The 18,049-nt window shown below is 39.3% G+C and overlaps 1 protein-coding gene across 1 annotated transcript; it reads left to right on the top strand.

Moving 5' to 3' along the window:
• Positions 1–2,495: 2,495 nt before the first annotated feature.
• LOC110756956 (protein NO VEIN-like) lies at positions 2,496–10,577 on the top strand. Its single transcript, XM_088253866.1, has 4 exons — positions 2,496–2,803; positions 2,972–3,182; positions 5,139–5,554; positions 9,867–10,577. The coding sequence occupies exons 1-4, from the start codon at positions 2,642–2,644 to the stop codon at positions 10,389–10,391; spliced, it is 1,314 nt and encodes a 437-aa protein (XP_088109992.1). The 5' UTR covers positions 2,496–2,641; the 3' UTR covers positions 10,392–10,577.
• Positions 10,578–18,049: the final 7,472 nt, after the last annotated feature.

An 18,049-nucleotide genomic window follows, 5' to 3' on the forward strand; every position in this document is an offset into this window, starting at 1 on the left:
GTCCTCTATGCGATTTGAATTCAGAACTCAATCCAGCAGAACAAAGAGAATGAGCTACAAAAACACCAAAATATATATAACGTCAAACAACAGAACATACAAGAGAAAGAAAAGCCACGCACAGCAGTATATTTATTGATATAAAGGAAACTGCAAAATCCTCCCACTCTCCCTCCCTCACTGGCTATCTATTTGCGGTGGAGGTCTTTGAAATAACCTTTAGGGTCACGCGCAAAATCATCCCTTAAGATTTGCTCGCCTCCTCGGCCCGGAGCTTTCATCGTCTTCCCCTTCTGCTTTGGTTCTGATTCTGAACCTGAACCTGAAACCAGACGGGATAAACCATAGGCCAGCAGAGCCGCTCCTGCCACAGCGCCAGCTGCAATTGCACCAGTGGACAAGTCAGCCTTGTCGTTGCGCAAGTCACCACCATTTTCCTCATTGTTTCCAGACCCTTCCCTGCTTTCATTCGCTCCCATTTTTTCTACTCTGCAATCCAATAATTCAAACTCTACTTGATTTCGCAACTTGGTTTTGAACGGGACGGTGTGTGGCTATATATATATATATATATTACCAAAGGTGTTTAGATTCTCAAAGACTAAAACGACTCAAGGACTCGGTGGTCGAATCAGCGTCCAAAGCTCATGCTTTTCGTACAATTTCCACTCATATTACCCACTACATCATCTGTTTCCTTTCACTTTCTTCTTTACACTAGATAAGTTTACCCTTTTCAATAGTGTTTGTTTGGTTTTCTTCTTTTGCTTTTGTTGTTTCCTCTCATTTTTCTTCCTTCTTGACAAGGTTACCTTTCCTCTCTTTGCATTGAATCCTTAACTTCATCACTAAGTTTTATCGAAATGGTCCTTGAACTTATACCAAGTTCCATTTTGGTCCTCTAATTCTCTATTTTGTGTCAAATTGGTCCCACCGTCAAACTCCGCCAATATTCCTATCAATTGAAGGGCTAAAATATCATCAATTTGTATATATTTTTCATGATTTTGGCCCTCAAATTAACGAAAATATTGACAGAGTTAGACGATGTGACCAATTTGACATGAAAGGAAGAGTTGGAGGACCATTGGCTTGAAAAAATTGGTTGAAGTACCAAAATAAAATTCATGCATAAATTCAAGGACCATTTCAATTAAAAACCCTTGTTTATGTTCGTAAATATCCAGTGATACTTCCACTTAAAATTTTATGTGATTGAATTTACGATTTAGACTTGATTAGACCACATGACTAAAACTGCCAAAATTGAAATAACATGAACCAATCTGGAAGACGAGTCAAATTACGTGAACCAAAAATGTAATTGAGCCAAAAAAAAAAAACAAAAAACTCTCCAGATTGAGATAATTTCACACCCAACCTATTCAAATTGTTCAAAAAATAAATCATATGCATTAAGTAATTGTGTGAGAAATTATTTATAGGATTGCACTTTACGAATTTTTATTTATTTTCCTTATATTTTTACTCCCTCCCAAGGAAGGGAAGAGTTGAAGGTTGAAGATTTATTTCAAACGGCACTCCACTTGCTAAAAAGCTTGGGGAGGAGTTTCTCAATTCTGCCTTCCCTTCTTCCACCTAGGCATGCTATATGAAATAATATTTGTGGTAATGTTTGGTGTGTTTCGCTATAGATGTATGGAAATATTGGAACTGCCTTATACCAACTTTGGCCTTGGTTGACGAAAGGTGTTTAGATTCTCAAAGACTAAAACGACGAATCAGCGTCCAAAGCTCATGATTTTCGTACAAATCCCAGCTATTTTACCACTACATCAAATGTTTCCTTTCACTTTCTTACTAGATAAGTTTACATTTCAATCATGTTTGTTGTTGGTTTTCTTCTTTTGCTTTTGTTAATTGTTTCCTCTCTCTCACTTTTTCTTCCTTCGTTGAGATGGTTACCTTTCCTCTAATTGCATTGAATCATTAACCCTCATCACCAAGTTTTATTTGTTTATTTTAGTAAATATAATATTGTCATAATTTATCTATACTATATTAATGTGAGAATTATTGGCTGATCATATATATATCAACGGGTCAGTTGGTGATATTCCCACTTTAAATTTCATCAATTAATGTGACGGAGTGTACGATTTGGACTTGATTAAACCGCATGACTAACATTGCCAAAATTGAAATGACATGAACCAATGTGGAAGATGAATCAAATTAAGTGGACAAAAAAATGAAATTGCCAAAATAAAAATAAACCCTCTAGATTGAGATAACTTCACACACAACCTATTCAAATCGATCAAAAATTAAATTATATGCATTAAGTAATTGTTTGACATACAAACTATTTATAAGACTTATTTCAAACTGCACTCCACTTACTAAAAAAATATCATCCCATATGTAAAGTAATCTCGTTAATTACTTTGTATAAAGTATTCTCAGCTTTTGTCTAAAGTAATTTCATGATCATGCTTCTCTCTCTCTCTCTCTCTCTCTCTCTCTCTCTCAATATCAATGAACTTCTCTCTCTCAAAATTACCATATAAGGAAACTCATCACCAGTCTCACAGTCAAAACCACACCATCTGTTCTATCTACTCTGTCTCATTCAGTCCTTCTCTGTGAACTCAGCTTAATTAGAAGAAGAGTGACGTAAATGGCGACACCCAGAGAGCACATAGAGGAGATAAGGAAGACAAAGTTCTCCATAGGAGCAGATGGACTCAACCCTTTAACTGAGGATCTTCACCAGGCTATCAATACTCTCTCTGCTGAACTCTATGCCAAAGATGTTCACTTCCTCATGGAACTCATCCAGGTTGTTTATTTTATATATACATTCCTACATATCATGACTTAAGTTTGGTGTTAAGGTTAGTGCATAGTCTTAGAATCTTTTGAATCTCTAATTTTGTGTGTGTGCATACATATCTGAGTATATATTTGTCAGTCTATAATTTAATGGTTAATACTACTTACTTTACAGAATGCAGAAGATAATGAGTACGCAGAGGGGGTTGATCCATCACTTGAGTTTGTCATTACATCCCGGGATGTAACAGCCACGGGGGCCCCTGCCACATTGCTGGTTTTCAACAATGAGAAAGGATTTTCTCCTGAAAACATAGAATCCATTTGCGGTATTGGACGGTCCACCAAGAAAGGCAACAGGAATCGCGGTTATATTGGGGAGAAAGGTATGTGTATATCATCAGTACATGACATCTATATTAATTCTGAGTGTTTTTTAATTATTTGAAATTATTATTTTTCATTTTTCATATCTGTGCTTTAGTTAGAACATTAGCCTTGTGAAGTTGTGATCACAAGTTGAATAAAATAAGGACAATGCTTGGCTCCTGATATATCAGGAGCCATTCCTCCTCAACCATGACTTGGGCTCCTACAAAAACCAACACGTGTGTTTTTTTTTCCTCTTTCCTTTTCCCCAACGCTTTTACCCCAACTTTTTTGCTGGTTTCTTTTTTCTTCTCTCTCTCTCTCTCATTTCTCCATCACTTATCTCTCCCTTTCTCTCTCTCTTCACGCCGGAAACAATGGAGATCGGCGACTTTCTACCCTCCAGATCTGAGGTGAGCGAAGGCGAGGGGCTGGCTTGCTGGTCTTACAAATTCTCTGGCTTTGTAATTTTTTTGGGATGAGGTTGGTGATGAGGGTGGATTCCAATCCAAAACCAAATTTCAATTGAACCGCCGGTTCGCCGCCTCGGCGGCTAGTTTTCTCCGGCCGGAAGTCCAACAGAGAGCAGCTCATTTTCCATCTTCCCCATTTTCAGCTCATTCTCCTGGATTCGGAACAGGGGTGGCGGTGGTTTGGGGAGGCTGCAGGTTTTTTTTAGGTTAAAACCAGCAAAAAAGTTGGGGTAAAAGCGTTGGGGAAGAGGAAAGAGGGAAAAAAAAAAGAAAAAAAAAAGGCACGTGTTGGTTTTTGAAGGAGCCCACGTCATGGTTGAGGAGGAATGGCTCCTGATATATCAGGAGCCAAGCATTGTCCATAAAATAATGTCACAGCTGATTTTTAAAGCTTTAGGCCTTCTGAAAATGTACGCAGCTTCACGAAATTTGGCGACTTTACTCAAAATCTACGTTCTCAACATGTTTGGTTAAGCTTTATTTTGACTCGAGAAACAGGCATATGTTTATTTTGACTCAAAATTTCTCTTAAACAGGAAAACCTTCAATTTGTGTGAGGAGAAATCGGGGGCCCATCTTTTCTTTTGTTTTTTCATCAACATATAAATGCAATTTTCCTTCTCAAACCCTAACTCTTATACGAGCCGTCTTCCAGTCCCTCTCTCTCTCTCTCTCGCTCAGACATAACCCGACCTCTCTTCTTCTTCAATCCTCATCTCTCTCGCTCATAGCACCATCCTGATCTCGTCCCTGACCTTGGAGATTCCTAAATGGCGTCTTTTTTCTTCTAGGCGCAGCACCCGCCTAGACCGCCTAGCGCCTGCCCAGCTCCTGCCTAGCGACCGCCTAGCCCGCCTAGCCCCCTTAGCAACCGCCTAGTGACCGCCTAGCCCGCCTAGCCCGCCTAGACCTCCTAGCCCTGCTTAGCGGGCGCCTAGACCGCCTAGCCGCCTCCTAGACCGCCTAGGCCCCGCCTAGGCCATTTATTCAGTAATATTAACAATATGAGTGACAGTGTGTTCAAGGATATAACTTTTAAAGAAGATTTCCGAGAATTGGAAAAGAAAGAGATGATGCTTATATTGTTCCCACAATCTTGTGAGTATTTGCTAGATTATGCGTGCCTTGAACGATATGTGCCAATCCAAAATCTGAAACTTTTGGGTTCACATTCTCATCCAAGAGAATGTTCCAGACCACAATGTTAAATAAAATAATGTCACAGCTGATTTTTAAAGCTTCAGGCCTTCCGAAAATGTACGCAGCTTCAAAAAATTTGGCGACTTTACTCAAAATCTACGTTCTCAACATGTTTGGTTAAGCTTTATTGTGACTCGAGAAACAGGCATATGTTATATAGCTTCTCCAAGAATATTTTGCTCTTGTTTATGTTAAATTCTGAGTTAAGCTCTTGTCTGTTCGAATGCCTAAGCATGTTGATGTTCTCGGATGTGCTTTTTCGTTTTGTGTTGTTTAACCAAATTTGTGATTAATATACAGGAATTGGGTTCAAAAGTGTGTTTCTCATCACTGCACACCCTTATGTTTTCAGCAATGGATATCAAATAAGGTTCAGTGAAGATCCTTGTGTGCATTGCAATCTCGGGTACGTAGTTCCTGAATGGGTTGACACAAACCCTAATTTGTCTGACATAAAACAGTTATATGGTTCTGCTTCTGCTTCTGCTCTTCCCACCACAACATTGATCTTACCTCTAAAGGCTGACAAGGTCCAGCCTGTGAAGCAGCAGCTCTCAAGCATACACCGTGAGCTTCTGTTGTTTCTTTCAAAGATTAAGAAGCTCTCAGTCAGGGAAGACAATGGCGATCCAAGTCTCGACACTGTAAGTGCAATTGAGATAGCAAGTGAGACTAACTTTGTGACCAGAAAGAACATTGATGCGCAGTCCTACACCGTCCATTGTTGGAAATTTGGCTCACATTAAGGTTGCAAGTGAAGGAGGCAGCGACCGGTCGCAAGGTTTGGGCGACCGGTCGTTTTTGGACAGAGTCGAAGTCTGAAAAAATCACAGAAAGCGACCGGTCGCAAGGTATCAGCGACCGGTCGCTATGTATCCAAATGGTCGTAGCGACCGGTCGCAAGGTATCAGCGACCGGTCGCTATGTATCCAAATGGTCGTAGCGACCGGTCGCAAGGTATCAGCGACCGGTCGCCCCTGTGCTGTGCTGATGTTTTCTTACGTGTTTTCAACTGTGTTTTCAGTGGCTATCGCTTTCCAACTAATTGCAGGTGCTTAATGGGTCACTTCTGAGTTAAAAGAAGGTGGACTACCTGCTGTATAGTTGGGAGAGCACTCATTGCCAATTGGTTGTCTTGGTTTGGAGAATCTATTCTCCATTTTCTGGTTTTGTGGAAGGTGGCTGAAGTGGGATTTGTTTACTTGCATGATCTGATCTTTAGTCTAAGTGGGAGACTAAAGGAAGGAACGTGGAAGACAAGATGGTGCCTTATCTTGTGTCCATTGGTTTGTGTAGGTAATGGAGATAAAGCAAGACATTATAAGTTGTGAAAGCAAGTTGAAGTTAGGAGTGGTTAATCTCAAGGTGGTCAAGTAGCTGGGTGCTATTGTGTTCAAAGGAGGTTAACTCACCAAGGGAGAACGTGAGGGAGAGCAATCAGTTCAAGTTAGGAGCTGAGTTGGGGTCTTGAGAGTCTAGACACCAAGGGGGGAAACACCAAGGGTTGTGAGAGTGTTTCACAAGTGCATCAAAGTGTTGAGCAAGGGGTGTGAGAGAAAAGAGAGCTTGGGGAGAGAATAGAGTTCTAAGGGGGTTTTTCTGTGTAAAACCAAAGTTGTAACTTATTCTTTCATGAAGTGAATTTCTCAAGGGGATCACCAAGAGGATGTAGGCAATTGCTGAACCTCTGTAAATTCTTGTGTCACTTTGTGCTTGGTTGTTGTCTCAAGTGTGTGTGTGTGTGATTCATCCATCATTGTGTGTGTCACAAAGTCCATCAACAACAAGATCATTAGGGGAGTGAGTGAAAGTGTTTGTCCATTTTTCACAACAAGTGGTATCAGAGCTGTGTTGGAGCAGCAAGTGCTAGTGTGTTGAAGATGGCAAGTGACAAGGAAGCTGAAGGTGGAAGTAGCTCTATGCATCAGAGGCTACCACAATCTGTCAGCATGAAGGTGGAGTTGAAGCCTTTCACAGGGAAGGAGAACTTCACACTTTGGCAAAGGAGGATGAAGTCAGCCCTTACACAACAAAATCTCAGTGTTGTCTTGGAAGGCAAAGAGAAGAAGCCGGTTACCATGACAGATGCGGAGTGGGGTGTGCTAGATGAGTTGGCTAGAGGAGCCATCGAGAACTTCATCTCCGATGAGGTGCTCATCAACGTGATGAAGGACACAGCGAAGCAAACATGGGAGAAGCTCGAAGAGATGTTTGCAGGGAAGTCGCTGTCCAACAAGCTCTTCCTCAAGGAGGAACTCCTAAATCTTCAGATGGCGGAGGAAGGAAATCTAATGGAGCATTTGAGCAGCTTCAATAGATGTGTTGCTGACTTGCAGAGAATTGATGTGTTGTATAATACGGAGGATAAGGCACTCATGTTACTAACATCCTTGCCTCCGTCTTATAAGCATTTCCGAACTACACTTATGTTCGGGAAGAGTACTTTGAATTTTGAGGAGGTGGTGCAAGATGTGATGACGCATCACAGGATGTCTCAACGTTCGGAGGAGAACTCTCAAGATGCTGGTTTGTTCGTAAGGAGTCGTTCAAGCAAGCAAGAAGGCAAGGGCAACAAAAGGAATACTAAGTCCAAGGACAATGAAGGGTGCTTCGAGTGTGGATCTATGGATCATTGGAGACGAGATTGTCCGGTATGGAAGGAGAAGCTGAACAAGATGAAGAAAGCTGGAAGTTCAGCCCACGTGTGTGATGAGGACACATGTGATGAACTCTTGACGGTTACGGAGGAAAGTAACGGGGAAGTCATGGCAAGTTCTTCGTGTAAGAATTCTTCTTCAAGTTGGATTTTAGATTCCGGGTGCTCATATCATGTGTGTGCAAATAAGTTGATGTTTGACACATATGAGGATAAGGATGCATGCAAGATTATGTTGGGAGACAAAACTACATGTGAAGTTTTGGGCATAGGGACTGTGAAGATCAAGTTGCAAGGTGGTGAAGTTTGGACTCTTAGTGAGGTAAGGTTTGTACCTACACTAAGAATGAATCTACTCTCTCTTGGCTCTTTGGATAGACAAGGGTGTTCTTACAAGGCCAAAGGAGGGAAGCTCATGGTCACACAAGGTTCTGTGGTGGTTATGATGGGGGAGATTCAACCAAACAACACATACAAGCTCTTGGGTGGTGCAGAGATTTGTACCAAAGAAGGAGGGCAAGCAACAAGTCTTAATGTCAAGGAGCCGGTCCAACATGATGTAGCTGCAAGTGTGCTCAAGAGATTTTGGGCAAGGAAGGTTAGTCAAGGTTGTATGACTAACGGTTCATCATCAAAGGTGCTTGATTTCAAAGCTGCAGAAAGTGTGGAGAGAAATATCCACAAAGGTGAAATCAAGACAAGGAATGATGGGGAGGATGTTGTTGAAGAGAAGCTTCTTGCCAAGGTGGTCATGGAAGGGACTCCATTTGAGGTGGAGCTTGACACAAGGGCTGAAGAAGGAGGGCAACAACAACAAACTCACAAAGGGGTTCTACTTGAGGTAGAGCCATCATCAATTGCAAGGTCCAAGCCCAAGGAATCCATCAAACCGTCCCTAGGTTTTGGATGGATGGACCATGAAGTTCCAACCACTTTTCGGAGTGCTATAGGGAGCATGAAGCGGGAAAGTTGGAGAAGTGCATTGATGAAAAGAAATGTGTTCTTAAATCCAAGAGCAAGGTGTGCTAAGAGGGGATTTAGTGAACAAAGGTTTGGTATGTGGTTTGCATATCAAGAGAAGTCCAAGATTCAAGGTTCCAAGGAGGCAAGGAGCAACGAATTTGGCAAGGGGGAACTCTTTTCTGCACAAGAGGTCCATGTTACTCAAGTTTAGGCTTGGGTGGAGCACCTTCCACCAAAGGTGCATTGAGGCAAGAGGTGTATTGCCATGGTGGAGCTCTTGGAAATTACTAGAACGATTTCTAAGAGGTTGAAGAGGTTCTAGAGGTCAACAATGGTTCACGGGGGTGATTGAATGGTTCGCCAAGGTGGAGATTGTTGGAAATTTGGCTCACATTAAGGTTGCAAGTGAAGGAGGCAGCGACCGGTCGCAAGGTTTGGGCGACCGGTCGTTTTTGGACAGAGTCGAAGTCTGAAAAAATCACAGAAAGCGACCGGTCGCAAGGTATCAGCGACCGGTCGCTATGTATCCAAATGGTCGTAGCGACCGGTCGCAAGGTATCAGCGACCGGTCGCCCCTGTGCTGTGCTGATGTTTTCTTACGTGTTTTCAACTGTGTTTTCAGTGGCTATCGCTTTCCAACTAATTGCAGGTGCTTAATGGGTCACTTCTGAGTTAAAAGAAGGTGGACTACCTGCTGTATAGTTGGGAGAGCACTCATTGCCAATTGGTTGTCTTGGTTTGGAGAATCTATTCTCCATTTTCTGGTTTTGTGGAAGGTGGCTGAAGTGGGATTTGTTTACTTGCATGATCTGATCTTTAGTCTAAGTGGGAGACTAAAGGAAGGAACGTGGAAGACAAGATGGTGCCTTATCTTGTGTCCATTGGTTTGTGTAGGTAATGGAGATAAAGCAAGACATTATAAGTTGTGAAAGCAAGTTGAAGTTAGGAGTGGTTAATCTCAAGGTGGTCAAGTAGCTGGGTGCTATTGTGTTCAAAGGAGGTTAACTCACCAAGGGAGAACGTGAGGGAGAGCAATCAGTTCAAGTTAGGAGCTGAGTTGGGGTCTTGAGAGTCTAGACACCAAGGGGGGAAACACCAAGGGTTGTGAGAGTGTTTCACAAGTGCATCAAAGTGTTGAGCAAGGGGTGTGAGAGAAAAGAGAGCTTGGGGAGAGAATAGAGTTCTAAGGGGGTTTTTCTGTGTAAAACCAAAGTTGTAACTTATTCTTTCATGAAGTGAATTTCTCAAGGGGATCACCAAGAGGATGTAGGCAATTGCTGAACCTCTGTAAATTCTTGTGTCACTTTGTGCTTGGTTGTTGTCTCAAGTGTGTGTGTGTGTGATTCATCCATCATTGTGTGTGTCACAAAGTCCATCAACAACAAGATCATTAGGGGAGTGAGTGAAAGTGTTTGTCCATTTTTCACAACATCCATCTCTCTGCAGAAGAAAGTAGCAATGCGGTTGAAAATGAATGCAGCTATTATATGTGGAAGCAGAAGTTTCCTGTCAGGCAGGAATGCAGAGTGGAGAAGAGAATGGACGTAGATGAGTGGGTGATCACGCTTGCATTTCCAATCGGAGAACACCTTCATAGAGGTACAAGCTCACCCGGGGTCTATGCCTTCCTTCCAACCGAGATGGTGACAAACTTTCCCTTCATAATTCAAGCTGATTTTCTTCTTGCATCATCAAGGGAAACAATTCTCCTGGACAACATATGGAATAAGGGTATTCTTGATTGTGTGCCCACTGCATTTGTTAATGCATTTATCTCGCTTGTTAGATCCGTTGAAGATGCTCCAGTGTCTAGTTTGCATCGTATATTCAAGTTTCTGCCTGTCCAGAGCTCTTCCTATGAAGCATTGAATGTTATCAGAGAGTTCATAAAGGCAAAACTTGTTGAGGAAAACATTGTCCAGGAAAACTTCTGAATTCCGATTACCCTTCTGACTAGTTATGTTATGTATGGTTGCACTTGTTGATGATTTTTTAACCATATTTTGTTTTGGTTGTGTACTTTTGTCTGTTGGAATCTCTTGTCATTCTGAACAATTTATTGCTCTTTTATGTATGAAGCAGGCTCTATCATCCGGTATTTTATGTACCGTTTACTAATAGATATGTCAATATTTTTATTTCTACCGATCTTTCATCACTTTAGATTCTGTTTCTACCGGAGCTGAGACTTTGTGACGTATTGCTTGGTTGTTAACATAATGGTCCTAATAGATTTTAGTTTTATGGAAAAAACTTTCTTCATTGCATTGAAGTTTACTGAGTCTATGTCAAGGGGTTTTAAGTTAGCTGAAAGGATATGAAAAACGCGCAATCTGTTCATAGAATTAACAAGTTCTTGGTGCCACTGAATTATCTGCAATTCCAAGCCTATATCTTTGAAAAGAAAGGAAAATTCATATATAATAAAGAATGAGATTAAATTATATATGTTAAAATTATATTTAAGCAGTAGGCACACGCATAATGAAGTATTCACCGGAGATAACAACATGGAGAATGGTATATATCCCCATTACTGGCTCTGAATGAATAGCAATTTTCCACATATCCTTGCAGCATCTAAATGGAGAGGTGTGTTGCGTTAAAAAAAAAAATTATATTCAATACCGTGGACAACTTTTGTTCCACCAAATACAGCACAACTTTTGTTTTGCCATCCGAAACAGCAATATGCAGAGCAGTGTCCCCCGCTTTGATTATCTTCACCTCTTGAACTTTGGAACTCTGTGATGATCTATAGACCTCCACAGCCTTTTCCAGTGGCCTTTCATGGAATTTTCGAACAGGCTATATAGGTCAGTTCCTCCTGTGAAACAATTGCATCTCTGAACATGCCATAGGTAATTCCTCCTTTGAAACCGTTCCCATTTCCACCTCTGTTATCCATGTCTGGCCTCTTTCTCTAGCTAGTCTATAAGTTAAGTGAATATATATAGCAAAGCAAGCCTTTAAATTGTCGACTCTGATAGTGCATCACCACATGATATGAACTTTTTATCTGTGTGAGTTGTGTGCTTTTGTCAATGGGATTCTCTTGTGATTCTGGACAGTTTCTTTTTTCGTAATTTAAATCGGCTGCTAGATTGCTAATAATCTGTTATTATGGCTTGTTCATTATGAATATTGCATACTCATAATTATCCCTCTTATGGAGAGGGAAGGGTTTCAATCATTCAATCAGAGTGGCCCACATGAGGCGATATTTTTTCTTCATTGCATTATATCTCCACTTTGGTCTCCTAAGTTTGACAATTCAGTTCTATAATTTCCTTAGATACCAATAAAGTCCTACAAATGTAACATTGTTTAGGAAGAACAGACGAAATGATCACGTTTTGGATTGATTGCAAATATTTTGGAGAGACAAAAGTCTCCTCATGTGTGGTAGTTATACATATTGTCACATTGATGAATTTCATCAATTAATTTGACAGAGATTACATCTTGGGCTTGATTGCAAGCCAACTAAACTACATGACTAAAATTGCCAAACCTAAAATGACAGGGTTCAATGTGGGAAATGAGTCAAATTACATTGACCGAAAATATTGAGACAATTTCACACTCAACATATTCAAATTGTTCGAAAAATATACTATATGGATTAAGTAGCAGATCACTTATTTGCAAAGTCTAAGGTATTGTAGACACATAGTCATAAATTCTGAATGATTGAATATTTATCTTCGTAACGTTGGAATATGTCACATTGTCTCTCTCTTGATCTAAGAAAGAAGTTTTTAAAGATCAGATCCCATATTCCTCTTTGGTTTTCTAGCATGCAAGAACCTTAATTTCCTACTTTATGCACAACTTGTATATATTTAATTTGCTTTCACTTTGTTTAATCTTATGTTCTTCATTCTTAATTGGAAGTAATTTAATTACTCCTTTGGACATGGAGTGTATGAAAACACCGGGACGAAAGGAATTGTGCAAAGTTGACAACCTCATAATTGTGTAGTCCTTTGTTATTGGTAAACTCAATGGCACAAATCTCTACAGAAATCAAGGCCGTCTTGTGTGGAATCTAATTCGAATCCAAATTTAATCCATACCATACTTGATCCGAATCATAATCCAAAATCATACTTCGAAGCAGAGTATTTTTAGGTTGATTCGATTATCCAAGCCCAACTATTGTTTTTATAAGCTACTAAATCCATAACTCAATCCAACAAAGCAAAAGATTATAAGCTACTAAAACACCAAAATATAATAAATTCATAAAACCACAAACACAAATTTAGCAAACAAAAGAACATACAAGAGAAAGAAAAGCTAAAGCCAAAGCCAAAACCAAAGGCTAGCAAGCCAATATGCATAATAGAAGGACAATATGCTCCCATCCCACCGGGACTGGCTATCTATTTGCGGCGTTGCTCTCTGAAATAATTTCCAGGGTTACGCTCGAATTCAGCCCTTGGGATTCGTTCGCGCCTGCCAGTGCCCGGAGCAATCATCATCTCCTCCTCCTGCTCTGAATCTGATTCTGAACCTGAACCTAAAGCTGAAGCCAGACTAAATATTCCATAGGCCAGCAGAGCCGCTCCTGCCAGAGCGCCAGTTGCAATTGCAGCAGCAGTGGACCAGCCACCCTTGTCCTTACGCAAGTCACCACCATTTTTCTCATTTTGTTTTTTGATGCGACCATTTTCCTCATTGTTTCCAGAGCCTTCCCTGCTTTCATTTGGTCCCATTTTTTTACTATACAATCCAATCCAAACTCTACTTGGTTTTGGAGGGGACGGTGCGTGGCTATATACATGTATATATTACCAAAGGTGTTTAGATTCTCAAAGACGACTCAAGGACTTGGTGGTCGAATCAGCGTCCAAAGCTCATGCTTTTCGTACAAATCTCACTCATATTACCACTACATCAAAGGTTTCCTTTCACTTTCTTCTTTCAATAACGTTTACCTTTCATTATACTAGATAAGTTTACCTTTCATTTCAATAATGTTTGTTCGGTTTTCTTCTTTTGATTTTCTTTTTCTTCCTCCATTGAGAAGGAAGGTTACCTTCCTCTCTTTGCATTGAATCGTTAACCTTCAACACTAAGTTTGATTTGTTACCCGAGTTCAAGAACCATTTTGATCAAACACCCTTGTTTACTAATATAATATTGTTCATGTGAGAAATAATTGAGTGATATCGTATGCTGGTGATACTTTCACTTAAATTTTGTGTGATGGAGTTTACGATATTTAGACTTAGATCACATGACTAAAATTGCCAAAATTGAAATGACATGGTAATTGAGCCAAAAAAAAAAAAATTAACAAAAAACTCTACATATTGAGATAATTTCACACCCAACCTATTCAAATATTGTTCAAAAAATAAATTATATGCATTAAGTAATTGTGTGACAAACTATTTATAGGATTACTATACGAATTTTTATTTTCCTATATTCTTACTTCCCTCCCAAGGAAGGGAGGAGTTGAAGGTTGAAGACTTATTTCAATCGGCACTACACTTACTAAAAAAATCTCATCCCATGTCTAAAGTAATATCATCAATTACTTTGTCTAAAGCAAGGTATTAAATATCGATAATATCCCCGATATTATCCCGATAATATCTGATTTTTGGGGGTCCGATATTTTAACAACTAACCATAGTGTTATTGTCAATATATCGATATTATCCCGATATTATCTTGATAATATCGGGAAGATATTTTCAACATTTTTATGAATGATTTGGGCAATATATCGAGATATTATCGATAATATCCCGATACGAAATCCAAAAATATTTATATACATGGTATTTGTGAAAACCATTTTACTCCTTCAACACCTTAACCACCATATCACTTATGTTTTTGTGAAAATACTAAAATATTTATATATATACATGGTTTTGTTTTGAATTCTTTTTGGAAGAAACAAATTTTCACATGAGATGAGTAGTAACTATGGTTATACTCATAACCAACCATTTCCCTACCCTTCATATCCCATTCCTGTTGGGATAGAATCAAGCGACTCATGGAAAGAATCCGAGACTCAATCTTCAAATGATTTTGCTTATGGACAACGTCAACCAATCTCGGATCCATATGGGTGGCATGTTAACAATTACATGCAAAACTATTTTAGGGATTTATCATTTGATGACTACTCTTCAAAATATATTTACTCTACACATAGAGATGATGAAGATAGTGAAAATTTTGAACCTCATAGGAACTCTATGTGGTACTAAGTCACTCATGTATCTTACCATGCAATGTATAAAGTGTAAAATATTGTAGTAATTTATTATATATAAATGATTATGGTGTGTTTAATCTTCTTTCATTAATTACTACATATTTTCTACACTTACGGTGTTTGCCAGCTCGCTATATAATCAACTTAAATCAGTTAAATCCATCATGCAATGCATTTCCTTCCAATTTTTTGTGATAAACTAATAGATAATTGACTAAATAAACATCCTGCAAAGTTTCAATAAAAATTTCCAAGTTTTTCTTACAATTTCCGTGGTTTTTATTCAATTTTTTCCGATACCGATAATATCCCGATATTTCCTGCGATATTTCCGTATTTTTTGACTTCCTATATTTCCGATACCTCCGATATTTAAGACCTTGGTCTAAAGTATTCTCAGCTTTTTCTAAAAAGTAATCAATATGCTGTCTCAATATGGTGAAAATCAATATCAATAAACTTCTCTCTCTCAAAAGTAATCAAACTCATCACCAATCTCACAGTCACAATCACACCATATGCTGTCTCATTCAGCCCTTCTCTCTGAATGAAGACCTAAAAATAGATAGTTTGGATTGTTGAAAAAAAATTTGTAGGGTACCCTAAATGGCGGCTCTCAAATAAAATTATGAGGGATCCCTCAATAGAAGGGGACTGATATATACATTATATATATACACACACACACACACACACAAAGAGAAATTCTCCTATTCGGACGTTCAGATGTTATTACCTTGCAAACGCCATGTATTTTCTACTACCCCTTCCTATCTTCCTATTTACAATTTAGTATCCGCACGGTAATAACGTACGGACATCCGGATGACAAAATAACTATATATATATAGATATATTGGTCAGTCTATTTGAATATATAATTTAATGGTTAATGTACTTACTTTACACAATGCAGAAGATAATGAGTACGCAGAGGGGGTTGATCCATCACTTGAGTACGCAGAGGGACTCCTGCCACATTGCTGGTTTTCAACAATGAGAAAGGATTTTCTACTAAAAACATAGAATGCTTTTGCAGTGTTGACGGTCCACCAAGAAAGGCAACAGGAATGGCGGTTATATTGGGCACACTGAATTATTCACGAGAGATAGCAACATGGAGAATGGTGGAATATATCACCATTACTGGCTCTGAATGAATAGAAATTTTCCACATCCTTGCACCAGCTAAATGGAGAGGTTTGTTGCCTTAAAAAACATTTATGTTCAATACCTTAGACAACTTTTGTTCCACCAAATACAGCACGACTTTGGTTTTGCCATCTGAACCAGCGATATGTAGCAGCATCCCCCCGCTTTGATTATCTTCACCTCTTGAACTCTGGAACTCTGTGATGATCTATAGACATGCGCAACCTTTTCCGATGGCCTTTCATGGAATATTCACGAACAGGCTATATAGGTCAGTTCCTCCTGTAAATCCATTGCATTTTTTAACATTCCATAGCCCACTTCCTCCTTCGAAACCATTCCCATTTTCACCTTTGTATCCATGTCTGGCCTCTTTCTCTAGCTAGTCTATAAGTTATGTGATATATAGATAGTGCATCATCATATGATATGAACTTTATCTGTGTGAGTTGTGTGCTTTTGTCAATGGGATTGTCTTGTGATTCTCAACAGGTTCTTCTTTTTGTAATATATATCAGCAGCTAGATTGCTAAATATGGCTTGTTGATCAATATTTCATACTCATAATGACGATCTCTTATGTAGAGGGAAAGGTTCTCAAATTCAATCAAGGAGAGTGACCCACATGAGCAGATGATTTTCTTTCAATTGCATATTATCTCCACTTTGGTCTCCATCATTTTAATTTCGACGATTCAGTTGTAAATTTTTTTTACATACAAATCAAGTGCTACAAATACAAAATTGTTCAGGAAAAACAACGAATTATCATGTGACAGGACCCGTTCCGAATTCCTCGAAATCCGAGACGAATCCCATGATAGTTCCGACATCATATTGATGCATGGCCCACTTACTAGAGACACGAGACTTTCTGCTGAAATTTCGACAGAGTCTCCCCTGAAAAATGGACATTCCCAAAAATTCTCAACCTGTTAAAATCACATTTAATAACTCCAACTGGCAGCATGCACAAGTTAAAATTCATGCAGTTTATATAGATGGCCTCCGGCCTCACAAATCAAATCCTAGTACGGCCGATAACAGAGTAATCTAAGAGTTTCTGTTTACAAACGATAACAAAGTTTAACGGGAAAGGAACGAACAAAGCTTATACTACTGAAACTCGAGGTTCAGAAGCTCAGGGCTCGACTCTGCTACTCAGCTCAGTCAACTACTGTCTGGGAGGGCACAAAACAGAAAAGTGTGAGTGAACAAAAATAAAGTTTAGTTCACCAATGAAAACAATGTAGTATAACCCCACCGTTTAGAAAACTATGCTGAAACCATATGCATTCAAACCAATATCCTTACATAAAGCCACATCAAAACCATGGTGAAATCCGATTCTCATCAAGATATCCAAAATCACATCCTATATAAGACCATTTTTCCAAACCACTCTCTCGAAACACGTGCCCGTTTGCACGGCGAGCGAGGAAGTATCCTCACCGATACACAAGAAAGAATGAACAAGTATACATATAAGTATATATAATATAACATATATATAAATATATAAAAGTATGACACCACCAAATTTGTACCAGGGAAACAATCCAACCGGGGGATTGTTTAACTAGTCTACATGGAAAAATCCTCAATTGACCATGTGGCTAGGGAACGAGCCGTCCAACTATGGCTAAACTCACCAGCACGTACAATAAAATTCTCAATACTCGTATGCCTGTGCCAAGTCCTACGCGCGCAAATTGACCCTGCTAAGGGTCTACAAAACACCCCTTCAAGGGCCGTCTTGTCTTCAAGCCTTTTAGTTAGTCCACAAAAGAGTTGATCGCGGAATGCGATTAATCTCTTTTGCGTTCGCCACATATCCAAGTATCTTATTCCATAATTTCCTTATTCGGGGAGGTACATAAGGTAGTGCTTATAGCACTTCAAACTAACATAACCACAATCCACTATATTTCCATAATCTCCTTACCAACACCCCACGTACGCCACACATAACCAGGCATAGATAGCAATTTCTCAAAATCCATATATATAAACTCAAGATACTCAAATATGTCAAAACTCGAATATATTGCAATTACTTTACGAACATGTCAAGTTCCAACAATTAATTATATATAAGAAATTCAATAAACCAATAAATCCTTATGCATAGTTCTTTCGTCATAAAATAATGCATATTATTTGAAAAACAAAGTCCACTCACAAGTAGTCCCA

This window comes from Prunus avium, chromosome 5 (assembly GCF_965620075.1).
Source record: "Prunus avium chromosome 5, drPruAviu1.hap1.1, whole genome shotgun sequence".
NCBI lineage: Eukaryota > Viridiplantae > Streptophyta > Magnoliopsida > Rosales > Rosaceae > Prunus > Prunus avium.